General features: G+C 35.4%; 1 protein-coding gene across 3 annotated transcripts in view; it reads left to right on the top strand.

Annotated features, from left to right (window-relative positions):
* Positions 1-13,842, top strand: part of CNTLN (centlein) — a 197,690-nt gene that overhangs the window by 26,028 nt on the left and 157,820 nt on the right. For all 3 annotated transcript variants that reach the window (XM_061441239.1, XM_061441241.1, XM_061441240.1), the window contains 2 exons: positions 115-203; positions 12,050-12,134. In XM_061441239.1, the coding sequence (XP_061297223.1) occupies positions 115-203; positions 12,050-12,134 (174 nt within the window). The remainder of the gene's footprint in view (positions 1-114; positions 204-12,049; positions 12,135-13,842) is intronic.

Consider the following 13,842-nt stretch of genomic DNA (forward strand, 5'->3'; position numbering starts at 1 on the left):
TTTTGACTAGAATATTTTTTGTAATTGTCTTTTGAATATACACAGTACAACTTTTGTTTATAAAAAGTGTAGCATACATTGGACGTATTTTTGTCTTCTTTTCCCATTTCTAAGGCTGATAAAGAATTTGTGTGGTCTCTGTGGAAAAATCTACAAGTGTCAAGACCAGATCTTACTCGAGTTGTTGGCTTGGTGGTGGAAAGGTGAGTTTCATTGATGTAACATGATACGAAACACAAAAGCAAACACCCCTCCCCCCCGCTAATAATATATTCTTTATCTTTTTAATATGTTGCAAAAATGTCATTGTTAAATTTTGTCAAGAGTACCTAGAATATGTTCCAAGTTGCCATTTTTTGGTATAAATTGAAGTATACTTCAAAATACGTTCTCACTGTGGTTGCTGTGCTGCAGTTGAATTAAATTTTTGAATTATAAATGTACTGCATATTATGTTTTTCTACTGAAAGAGCCAGAGGAGGTAAATGACATTCTTTGGTGTCATAAATGTTGGATAGCAATTACTTATATAAATGATGTTTATCCACATTCTTAAGGATCTAAAGGGCTAAGACATGGTAACAGAAGAAATGACTATGCAGTTAAATTATTATTCCTCTGAGGATATTAATGATGATTTCCTCAGGTACTTACATACTATCATCTGATTGCTATAAATTTTAGGTAATAATCACAGTATGTGATTTATCAGAATGCTAATATTTACAAATTCAGAATTTTTGAGTGCCAGAGAGAAGGAGAATGGGAATGAGTTGGTAATGTGAGTGTCAGAATTCAAACACTTGATTCTCTTATGGTCAAAAGGTTTGTCTGTTCTTCTCTCAGGGTGCCATGAGTTTGCTATTAAAAAAAGTAAATGTTTGTTTGTTTGTTGTTGGTTTTGTTTTGGTTTTGGTTTGTTTTGTTTTTAAATTGACTTTGACTTCTTTAAATGGCTTCTCAACATTACTTGGAAAGCTTGTCATAGAGCCAGGAGTCTCCTTTGGCTTCCTGTTCAGTGCTTTGATCTTGGAAGGCATGTTTTCTTTGTTCACATCTTTCCTTTCTGGTCTTGATCTGTAAACATTCTTATGCTCCTGAAAGCATTAGTGTTAAGTTCTTCAGCTGGGAGTGGATTCACTTTGGTGTTGTCCCGTTTTCTGCATAAAGCTTGAAGTCCTTTGGCATAAAGCTAATGAAAATTTTGTCCAAAAATACATTGTGATCATGTAGCTAGAGCTAATATCATAGGGCGTTTATATCCAGGGGAAGAACTTGAAGGTGTAAGCACATGCAGCTTGTTTTAAGATCGCTGTTGCCTGGGAGTTCACATGTGTTCACCAATGCTATGTTAAATAACTTCTGGTTCTGTAATGGGACACTGACCTGCAGAGAGAAGTAACTAGTCTGTTAGGACAGTGTATTACTTTCACATTGCTTGCATGTTGTGATTTGGGAAGTAATTGTAATACACAAGGGAGACATAGGAACAGAATAACAGCATCCATCATTTATGTTGAAATGCACATTCTTACTGACTTGTTTCATGATAAAATTTGGTCATAGTTTCATGAGGGCACTTAGAGTGCACTATAAGTGCACTAGAGAGCACTTACATATCTTTCTTCTTCAAACATAAAAAATGCAAGAGCTGCTTAAAATATATAAATATAGTATTTAATGTATGTAAAGATACATTACAAATATGTAAGCCCAAGTATGTTGAAAAACTTAAAAAATTGGTTTGTCTTAGCCATGTTTTATAGATAGCTGAACAATATGGAAAATTTTTGCTCTTTCACATGAAGCTTAATAGGGTAGAAACAGAGGTGTTCAGGCTCATTAACATTTTTTATTTGAGTTGCATATAAAAATAATCAGGATATTAGGACAAATTGAAGCATAGAGATGTTAGAAAGTATGCATTTAAATAATGATGAATGCAATTATTTACTTGGAGTTCTTGAATTGTATGGCGATGTAGGATACAGTCTGTCATCTTTTTTTATCCTTCTTCCTGTCTAGGAATATTTTTATGCTTGATTGTTATCCCTTGCTTTAAATTATTTTATGCTTTATTTAGAACAGAAACTGGTAATTGTGTGTGCATTATCCTAATTGATACAAAGAACGCGGGGCTCTTAGATACCACCTTGATGGCTGCAAACATGATAATGAGCTGGATTTTTTTACAGTGGTAGGAAATGTTTGTGAAACCCTTTTAATAATGTCATCTTCAGCCTATCAAAAGACTTACTATAGAAATGTGATGTATAGTAATGGCTTATTCTATATGATGGTAAAGGTATATTTTGTATATGCTTTGCACTTTGTGTAGATTGGTGATTGGTACTGTTCCTAACAGTGTGTGTGACAACATACTTCTCTTAAGGTGCTTGTGTAGTTTTTCTTGCGCTGTCTTCTTTCTTGCGCTGTCTTCAGATGCTTTAGAACACCTCTTGTGAACTCAAGGCTAGGCATCTGTATCATACTTTTCCCATGCTTCTCAGAGTTATGGAATAATGAAAGAACATATTGCTTCTACAGCATCTTTTTAGGTATTAGCATTACGCCAGAGAATCCTGGAATAGGTTTGGCTAAAACACATTCAGTATATAGGAGTTTTATTATAAATCATGACTTTGAACTTTGGGGTAGCTTTGACTTGACACGTATATTTTTCTCTTTAATTGATACAGCTTCATCTCTTTTGCCTGAGAACAGTCTAATTGCCTCTTTGGAAATAATTTCTAGCCCAGATTTGCTTGTGAATCTTCTGAAAAACCAAATTACAGCCCCATATTTTCTCTCCTAACTTTTCTACCTATAACTTGCCATAATTTTTCCCTTAGTAGCTTCTCTTTCGTGGCTGTACCTATTCACATTCTCATCCTTTCAGAAAAGTTTTTGGCTTATTCCTTACCTTATAGCAGGGTGGATTTTTTTGTTTGTTTGTTTCATCTATAAGCATAAAAAACTGTAAATAAACTATAAATATAGTGTCAATTTATCTAGGTTTCAATACATTGGTTAGATTTACAGGGCATCTGCTACCTAGCACTGCTGCTGTCCAGAAAACTCCAGGACAAGTGATATTCTGGCTTTGTTAATCTAGACAAAATAGGTGTATTTAGAGGGTGAAGAGATGGGATACCAAGTAAGAGTTATAAGCAAAATGATTCCTGAAGCATTTCACTTGAGAGATCTGTGTTGGTCACAGCCTATTTTGCTGTATTTTACGTGGTTGTGTCAGTCAAGAATTAAAAACTGAAAAGTTACATTGAAGTCTGATAAAAACCAGTTAAAGTCTTAAGAGACTTTTTTTTTGTTCCCATCTATATTAAGAACAACCCGGTTGTATCCAAACTGGTAGCATTTTCCATCTTGCCCTGGCTTTCTCGGAGATTTTGAGATAGATGCAAACAGGTGAAACGGATTTAAGCATTTTGTTGTTTCTGTTTGTGTCATGGATACCACCAGTGCTTCCGTAGCTTCATTTTTCAGGCTGTTCTTTCCACCAAAAACTCCATAGAGAATTCCGAGAAGCCTTCAGTGCCCACCACATCTTTGTCACAGACTTCCTGAGATCAGAAGCCATCTACGTAATGGAAGCAGACAGAACTGAAGCGTGATCATGTGTATCTGAGATCATACATATCATGAACCAAACAATATTGTCCAATGGATTTCAGTCTTTAAATTGATGAAAACAACAGCCAGACTTTCTTCAGGAGAGTAACAGTGGCAGCAATGGAAAGGTGCTGGTGTGTAAGGGCAAATTGTTCATTATCAGACTTGTACACCATGGATGTGCGATGAAGAAAAGAGAAGAAATATATATTAAGAGAAATCGTGTAGGCAGTACTAGCCGTTCAGTCAGGTAATTTATATTTGTAGCATTAGACAATTCCTTATGAATATCTTTTTCTCAAAGAAACCAGGCAAATGTAGAAGGCATAATTTGGGGAAAATAAGGGGGAATTAATAGTAGCTTTCCATTATTTGTCTGCTATTTTAAAGTGCTTTCATGGTCCCAAAATAGAAGTTCGCCTGCCCTAAAATTGCAAAATGTAGCTAGTATCGTTTTATGGCCATGCTGTTGATTTCTGTAATACATCAATGATATTTTACTTTTCAGCAGGCTTTGCAGTTCTTGCTGGATAACTGTAACTATATTCCCATTTTAATATTCAGATGTAAACAAAAAAATATCTTTACTGTGCAAATGAGAAATGCCTTTGGGATATGTAAAAGCCTCCAGGTATTTTCAAACAAGCCATTGTAAAAGTACTACTCATGTTAGTATACTTTGCAGCTACTTTAAATACTATTGATCTCAGTATTATATAAAAAACATGCTATTTCTAGTTCACTGCCTTTTGAAACAGTTTTTTTCTTTTTTGTTTTTGATGATGAGCCAAAAAAAAATAGTATTAGAAAGTACCTTTTACAGGTAAACGCATGTGTAAACTCAGATAGAGTTGGTGTTCAGGTGAGCGTATCAAAGGTTTTGAAATATTTTTGTAAACTTGGAGAGCTCTCCTTTAAGACTTTTCTCTTACAGTACCTGAAATGTTGACAGTTCAACTGACTTAATTTTCTTCTAGGGCTTCTAGCTGACCCCTTTCCTCTGTACAGGAGATGTAGCAGGATTCATTAATGATCAAACTGTGGCAATGATACCACAGACTTGGTAGACATAAATGGAGATTGTATTACACTAGGTGATACCCTTGCAGATAGCTGCATTTGGCAAGTTTGCCTTATATATATGTTTTTGCACACCTAAATTCTAAATGTGCTTTGTCTTGCAAGTCTTAGCAGAGAGCAAGAACAGATCATTTCAGGCCACTCTAAGAAACAGTGGTAACCTGAATGTTAGTGCCAGTGTTTAAGAGAGAATTTTGTTGTTCTTCCTGGGGAGCAACATCTCCATAGGTGTGCACATATGTGAAAACATGGTTGAAGAGCAAGCGATTAGAAATAATCAAAGAGTTTTTGGAAAGGTAATCACAGGAACTTACATTGTGGTTTGCTACATCCTGTGAATAGCAAATTGTGGAAAAAACATTGACATAGATTCCTCACTGGGTCACGGTATGCAGATGTACTAAAAATGACAAGTACTTTTTATGTAAAAGACTGTGCTGTATGAATGATCAATATAGATTGCTAATGTAAATTGAAAAATATTTTTAAAACTGTATCTTGCATCTTTTGAAGAGATGATAACTTGCAGAAACTTTCTTAAACCACTCGCTGCTTTACTCTCATGCAAATTAACAGGAAATAGAATGACGAGAGAATGAGGAAGTAAAAAACATCTAAGGTGTTTATAAAGGCCATTCCCATTTTGTCACCTGAGTTTAAAATAAAGTGGACTCCCTAGTTATTTTCACTCGATAAAATGGACAGAATAATAGAGCATAAGAGTGCAACCTTTCTATCTAAGGTCAAATAATTGTGATTTTCTACAGTTGATGAAAGTTTAATATCCTGTTTCATTAAAAATTCTCAGAACATTGAACATAAGTCAACATTCCATGGAGAAGAAGGTATTATGCAGCTTGCATGTGTGCATATCTGCATATCGGAGCACAAAATATTGACATGATAATTGCAGTCAAGCCTGATTGAACAGTGGCCTTTGGGAATTCAGCTGGTGTTGTACCAACTGGATGGCTGCTCAGGACACAGTTTGAAATGCAAGGTGCAAGTTAGCACTTTATTCAGCACAGGCAGGCATCATTTAAAAATCCTTGGGGGAAACCCTGGTGATGTGCAGATGTTAAAGCAGTCTGTTCTGAAGTGCTGATATTTTGAACACTGTAAGAGACTTGTGTATTTTAGATGAAAAATGATTGGAAAATTATTAGGGAAAAATGTCACTATTATCTTTACTACCCTAGTGTAAAAATATGTTTTGTATTTTATGTACATTGCTTAAAATAAGAGGCCTTAAATTGTCTAATGAATTAAAGCAATGAAGTTAGAGATACAAGAAAAATTACATTTCTGTAATGATGGTTTTCCATTTTGATACATACCATGGAAGATAGAACTAGTTCTATAAATAATTTACTAAGGAAATAATTGAATTTTACGTTTTCTCTTTAATTGGGTCTTAAATTATTTTTATAAAGAAACAAAAATAATCGTATGCAGTTTTTTCCATAGGAAATAACTACTGTGCAAAATATGTTATCATTTTAAATTCTTTTTTGCTCCATGCTGTCTAAATCTTAAAGTACTGTTTGTAAATATTAAAGGAAAAAAAAAGATAATGTGCATCAATTATAATTCGTCATGAAATACAAAGATCTTCTAGAATCTGAGGTGAAAGTAAACTCCCTATTAAGCAAAAACTGTTTAGCTCTATTTTTTAATCTCTTCTTAGTAGGTACACAAAAACACAGCATGGTTTCTAGTTGAAAAATTGAGGCATAGACTTTGTTTCTGCTAACCACAGACTGTGCAACCACAGGGATGTGGCTGTACACAGTAAATTACAGTATTGGTGCCATATTTACAGTAACATTGACAGTCTCTACTCTACAGCTTGTCTTTGCACATGGGTGATTCATTATCTACCTAATACTAACATTGTATGCACTTGTGTAAGTCTGTCTGTGAAATAGTTAGAAGCCATAAGACCAGGAGAGATGATAATCAACTTGAATGCTGCATCGCACAGGCTGATACTTTGTAGCCTTTCTAGTTCTGCAGCTCTTCAGATTAAAAGGACCTTTGAGAATTAGTATTTCTAGAAGCGGTTAATTTTCAGTTGTATACTGAAATATAGGTATGCTGTTGAAATGTAGCCTTTGTTCTTTTATTACCCAGCCCAAAGTTTGCAATGTAATTTTAACTATTTAAAGCCAAATTTGTAGATGCATTTTTTTTATTTTTTTAAATCCGTCTATTTGTAAAACTGAAAGGACATATTCCATGAAACATGTAAACAGCAAATTCAATTTATTAGTTAAAATTATTTTGATTTAATTGATGTAGAACTGATGTAAATATATAAAGCTCTGAGTTATTTTTTCTTTACAAATGGTTAATTTGGCTGATTGAAACCTGTGATAGGATGCAAGATGCCTCTTTTCCCAGACTGCTTTTGCTGAAAATTTTAGGAAGCGTAGTGTTTTATAAACTTCTGCAAACTTACGATTTTTAACATCTTTAAGTATCTTACTCATAGTTTAATGGTTCCTCATAGTCCAATGTTTCATTTTTGACAAGCCATTAAAATGTGCCAAACCTCAAAAATACTATCCTGTCCTGTTGTGTAGAGTATAGCATAACACAGGAAAAAAAACTTATATAGGAAAAGTGTTAAGTTTAAGAATATTTTCTTGCTTCTTCATTTTTGTGTGAAGCTGGATCTCAATAATCCTTGTAGCTAAATACATCTGTGTTAAACATTTAAAATAGGTAGTACTCATGGGAAAACTGATTGGAGCTTAAAACTTGTGCAAATTGACAGCCTCTCTTCACTCCATTTTTCATCCTAAGGAAGTCTGCAAATATTTTTAAGTCACATCATTATTGCTCGTAAGTGGTTCTAATTAGGTAAACAGGAGTTTGTCTCAGTCATTGATCATCATCAGCTTCTTGATAGTGCCTGATTTCCCCCTGCCCCAGTATTCCAGTGGATTTTTTAAAATATATTGTAAATACATAATAGCTCATTTAATAAATTCAGTTGAAGTTTTTCTTAATATTTGTTACCCTTCTAAAAAGCAGGAGGTGATTGCTGTAATTCTTATAAAGTCTCATTTTAAGTTGCAACAGCAGATCCAAATATAATACTTAAGATCCAGTCGGTCATACTACTTCGGGTGTCTGTGGGGAACTGACCTGTAATGAGCACTGGAAGCCATCCTGTGCCACCAGAAGCTGCTGATAATGTTCCATATGAGGTTTCAGTGTGTGTGTAAGTTGTAATAATTAAGATTTTACATTTATCTCTGAATGGTAACAGTTGAAACTGTGTTTGGAGGCATTACTACAGCCTCTGCTATCTAGAGAGTCTGAAAAAAAAAACAAAAAGCCAACCCTCTTGAATTTACTCTAAGCTTTTCCTCCTAATTATCAAAGAGCTGTATTTATAAATTTTGTTCCTTGAAAGCTTTGTTTAAAGGACTGTTTGACTGAGCATCAGATAAACAGGGAAAATACTGCATTTAATTAGAAATGCACTTTGAACTGTTGACTACTATTTGCCTGTGTTACAAGCACATTTTTTGCTTTAACAAAGGTCTGTTTCTTCTTTCTAGTCCCAGGCTTTATTCTTCCAGCTTCTTTTGTGCTGCCTGGTCGTAAAGTCGTATGGCTCCATAAATTCCTGACTACCTGTAATACACCAGAATTAGCTGTGCATGCTATTTTTCAGTTCTCCAGAGCAGTTTGTCCTTTTGCTTGGTTCTTGGCTGGCTTATTCATTTCCTTCCCGTTCTCTCTTTTAATACAAACAAATAAATAAATAAAGCCAAAAAAAAAACAAAACAAAACCCAAACACCATAACTGTAGAATCATAGAATAGTTAGGGTTGGAAAGGACCTTAAGATCATCTAGTTCCAACCCCCCTGCCTTGGACAGGGTCACCTCACACTAAACCATGCCGCCCAAGGTTTCGTCCAACCTGGCCTTGAACACCACCAGGGACAGAGCATTCACAGTTTCCTTGGGCAGCCCATTCCAGTGCCTCACCACCCTAACAGGAAAGAACTTCTTCCTTATATCCAATCTAAACTTTCACTGTTTAAGTTTAAACCCATTACTCCTTGTCTCATTATCACTACAGTCCCTCTCCAGCATCCTTGTAGGTCCCTTTCAGATACTGGAAGGCTGCTATGACGTTTCCATGCAGCCTTCTGTTCTCCAGACTGAACAGCCCCAGCTTTCTCAGCCTATCTTCATATGAGTGGTGCTCCAGCCCCCTTACCACCCTCATGGTATTCCTCTGGACTTGTTCCATGTCCTTCTTATACTGAGGACCCCAGAACCGTATACAGTACTCCAAGTGGTAGAGTTGTTTTGAGCCTTGCTTTGGGAAATCTACCTTGCCCATCAGTTTTTCAGATCAGTTAATCCAAAGTGATGAGTTCATGGCTGAGTTAAGAGGGTAGTTAATTTTTGAGTATTTGTGTTTAACTGTGCCTTGCTTTTAAAAAAGGCTGAGTTTGTGAGAGGAGATAGTGATTAGAAGAGTTGGGAAGACAGTGGTATATTGTGAGTGTAGATACAGAATGAGTGGTTAGAGCAATGATTTAAAGTAGAAATACAACATAAAAGAGGTGATTTAAAATGGAGTAGGAAATATATCACTGTGGGAACAAAGAATTAATAGGACAGCTAGTGGTTAAGGTCAGGATGCTTTTGAGGGCAATGGTATTCAGTGGTTTGTGGAGCCTGTGTGTGTGTATTTTTTATGTGTCTACACATTACAATTCTACTTGGTAGTAGATATGTGCTTTCTCTTTTGTCTTGTGAAGCTCTTAAAATGCTGGTTGAGGTAGTCATGTATGTCTCTAATCTTATATTCTTAAATTGTCTAGCTGTAATTAAGACCTGAGAAAATTTGGAGTGTTATGATATTTACAGTTTAGACATAGATTAATATAGGTCTCTTACTTCCTCGAATAGATTATGATGTAATGTGCTTATGGGAGAGAGATATCTTCCCAAAATATTTGGGGTTTGTGTGCTGCAACTTTTATCTTTGAAAAATTGTAATTGTTGATAGCCATTAAGGACCCCACAGCAAAGTAATTAAGAATGAAAAAGCATTGGTATTTTTATACTAGAGCATTTTTTGTTTACGTTCTGGAGTAATGTTCAGTACCTGTCATGAACAGCATGTTTCAGGAAGATCAAGAAACTGATGTGATAGTATTATACCAACAGTCTATTTACATACGTTTTTCCTTACTAACTGCTGATTAAAGTTTCTTAATACGTTTTACTAAATTTTATAAACTTACTAGGAAGTCTTTCAGCATTTTTTAAAACCTAAGAATGGGATTTCTGTGAACTAATTATGCATTATAAGCAGGGTAGGTCAGTTCCATTAACTGTGGTCTGTTATGAAACCTGTTTGTTGTTTTCTCTCTTGTGTTCCCATTTTTATATATATATATTTTTTTTTCAAAGTATGTCACAGTGTAACCTTTGGAATACATCAGATAACTCCCTGTTTGCATGGATCTCTCTAACTGCAGCCTACTTACTTCAGTTTTTAATAGATGTTTAAAGAGAAACTGAAAAACCGGCTGTACTATATATTTCATTGCTCATGTCTTTCTAGCAGCCTGTTGTGACGTTCCTTGATTTTTTTGATTGCAGGTGATCAAATGCTTTGAGGTCAGGATCTGATGTACACTTTTCTGTTCAGTTTCTGTTTTATTTAAAATGTTTAATTACTTTTAGACATCAAATGTCTTTTGGAATACTTGTTGAATTTTCATGGTTTCATTTATCTCTGCTCATTACAACTCCTCAATGGTGTTCTTTACAGAAGATTTTTTTTTTTTAATGCCATATAACTGCTTAAGTTTCCATGTATTTTTATTTCTCCTAGCTAAATGTAATTTAAATATGTATCTTTACATCTAGTTTTTTCTTGGTTTTATTCAAATGCTGCAACACATCAGTGCTGCTGTATTTGCAGTATGAGAGCACTACTTAGAGATATGATGCCTTGAGACCTTGGTTTCCCAAAACCTTGCTGTAAATTCCTTACCATTTTTATTTAATTCTTTATTTACTCAAGATGGGACTAGATACTTCAGCATAGAACTTTATTTAAAAAAGCGTGTTACTGGATAGCCTGTGGGGGCAGTGTCGTTTAGCCTTTAAAACCACTTATAGCAATAGAATATGCAGTAATACGTAATAGTGGAGAAATGTAAGTGTCCATATATCTACTATCCTCATTAGTCACTGTTACAGAGTGCGTCAGCAGATGAAGCCTTTTGTGCACAGCTGGATCTTCTCATCTGTTTTTTTATCAGATTTACAGAGTTATGGGTACCACTCTTGCATTCCCTTCCACCTCTGAAACATTCTCACTTTAGTAGAGTGAAAGTTGTGCAAGTAGGATTCTCTGGCTTCCAGGGATGACTTAAACCCAGCTGTGATGTAAGTTTGAGTGTACTGTGAGGGCACGAATAATTCTAAAGGAGTTTTCTGCTTGTCGCCTGTGGTGGTGGGAATGCCTGAAATATTTGGCTATTTTTAGGGAATATGTGTTTCTCAGACCTTTTGTTAGAGATACATGATAGAAACTTAGCTGTCTTGTGCTAAGGATCTCTGTGTAGCTTTACTATCACATTTGTTTTCTTTATGAAGAAAGCCAGAAGCCAATAAGGGCATCAGCATTTAAAACTCAATCAAGAAATAGGATAGGAATGATATGAGCTGTTTTGTTAAACAAAGTGTTAATGACTCATGAGCTGGCTTTCTACAAAGTGTTGCAGAGATTATTATAGCCTTGCATTTGTTAACCATATAGAGAGGTTCTGTTCATCCCCATTATCAAGCTTCTGAACTGTCTTAACTCTCCCCTCCCCCCCGAAAAAGTTACAGGTTCTGTTCATCTTGAAAATAGTAAAATAGTTATCTGTGATGTTTGCAAGTATTGTTTTAGACATTGAAATGCTGCGTAGCTGAGAATGATTTCACAAAGCCAAGCAGCTTAGTGGCTCTATATCGCCAAGTAGGAAAAAAAGAATTTTGATAAGCCTATGGACAAGTACACTTCCTGCATTTGGGAAAGAATAAGACAGATAATTTCAGCTGCTTAAAATGTATTTTAAGATCTCTTGCTTCTGTTTCTTTTTGAACAAAGTTGTGTTAGCTGTTTACAGATGTAATTTGCTGTCACTTGCCATATGCTCCCTGATTAATTCTGCAAGGCCTGTCAGCTTCAGATAATTCAATTTTCTGTTCTTTAAAATGACATTCATTATCAGGACATGAAAAATTCAAATTATTAACTGCAAATTATGACTAACAAAGTGTCTTTTTTTTGTTTGTTTCCAGAGAAAAACAGAAAGCTGAAGTCAAGGCCAGAAAGGTTTTAGAGATTTTGCAAGCCAAAGAGAGCAGAATAGAAACCCTAGAACAGGTTAGTATTATGCTTAAATAGAACAGTTCAGACGAATTCTGTCATTGGCATCACATTTATATTTCCTAAGGTGTAAAAATAGTTTGCTGTTATGTCTTAAGGTGAAAGTTGGAGGTGATTCAGAGAAGATAACCTTCTGAGGAAGTATTAAACTATTCTGAGTTGTTCCGGCTGTTGACCTTTCACCTAAAAAGTTCTTGTGTTTTTAGAGGAAACTGCTGATGAAAAGTTTTATTAATTCATTGCCTTATTTTGCCTAATAGACAAACCTAAACTTGGATTTCAATCTAGATGAATTCTGACTATGCTTAGATTTGTAACGTGTTCATGATTTGGAAAGGTTTGCCATCCTGACTCATACAAAAATAAAACATTTGCTATAGTAACGAGAACTAAACATGTAGAATACTAAAAGCAATACACCTAAAATACATTTATGTATTTTGGTGTTACTCACTTGTACCAATATTTATTAAGTTAACTATTAGCATAAACTGTAAAATAATGCTGGCAAATCCAGAATGTCATAAATAAATCTTATGTGTATTCTCAATTGAGCTGTTTACTCAAAACGGGTGCTGTGTGTGAGTAAAAACAAACAAAAAACCAACCCAAGCTGTTGGGTCAAGCCATTGGTGAAATTGAGGAACTATGAGCACATACCCTAAAAAATAAAAATAAAAATAATTATTTCAAAAGTAATCAAAGCTCTTGCACCCCTCTTAATATTTGAAATACAGTACTTAGGAAATCCAAAACAAATGAAAGAAACAGAAGAGAACAATAAATATTGCACCTTCCTTTTCTCCATAAATCTCAAATGGGGTTGTTCTTCCCCAGGTGCAGGACTTTTCATTTTCCATAGTTGAATTCCATGAGGTTCCTTTCAGCCCATTTTTCGAGCCTGTCATCATGACCCTCTGTCCACTTCTCCCAGTTATGTGTCATCAGCAAACTTGCTGAAGGTGGGCTCTGCCCCATACTGCAGATCATTAGTGAATTTCTCACATTTCTGATGGCCTTTACTTAGTCTTGCCTGAATTGAGGTAAGTTGTGTAGCCAGTGGTGTAAATTGAGGTTTCCAGAGCTTACCTAATTCTGTTCAAAATAAACCTGATACACCTGCTGCCTGACAAGAAACACGTCTGAAAGGAGGCTATTCATCTTTTTATTTTGTATTAGATCAGTGGCTGGAGTTTCTGTGCGCTGTCATCTCCTTATAGCTGTAGATGTGATTTGTAATGTGTCTGAGGCATGGATCCACATCATTTTTATAGAATCATAAAATCAACTAGGTTGGAAAAGACCTTTAAGATCGTCAAGTCCAACAATTACCCAAGGACTGGCAAGACCACCACTAAATCGTGTCACTAAGGGCCTCATCTACACGATTTTTGAACACTTTCAGGGATAGTGATTCCACCACTTCCCTGGGAAGCCTGTTCCCAGGGAACAGTGATCACCCTCTAAGTGGAGTATCCAGTCTAAACTACCCATGGCACCGCTTGGGGCTGTTATCTCTTGATCTATCACTTGTTACTTGGAAGACCAGCCACCTCATCGCTCCATCCTCCTTTCAGGTAGCTGTGGAGAGTGAAAATAAAACCAACAAATATGACCAGCAATTCATGATTATTCCTACATTTTGATCTGATCCTTAGCTGAAAGAGAAGATTCCTGTGTAAGAAGTTTCTAAGAATTCATGTGC

The sequence above is a fragment of the Pezoporus flaviventris genome, unplaced genomic scaffold (genome assembly GCF_033815535.1).
Source record: "Pezoporus flaviventris isolate CSIRO_AGI_PZ_B2104156 unplaced genomic scaffold, CSIRO_AGI_Pfla_v1 ptg000212l, whole genome shotgun sequence".
NCBI lineage: Eukaryota > Metazoa > Chordata > Aves > Psittaciformes > Psittacidae > Pezoporus > Pezoporus flaviventris.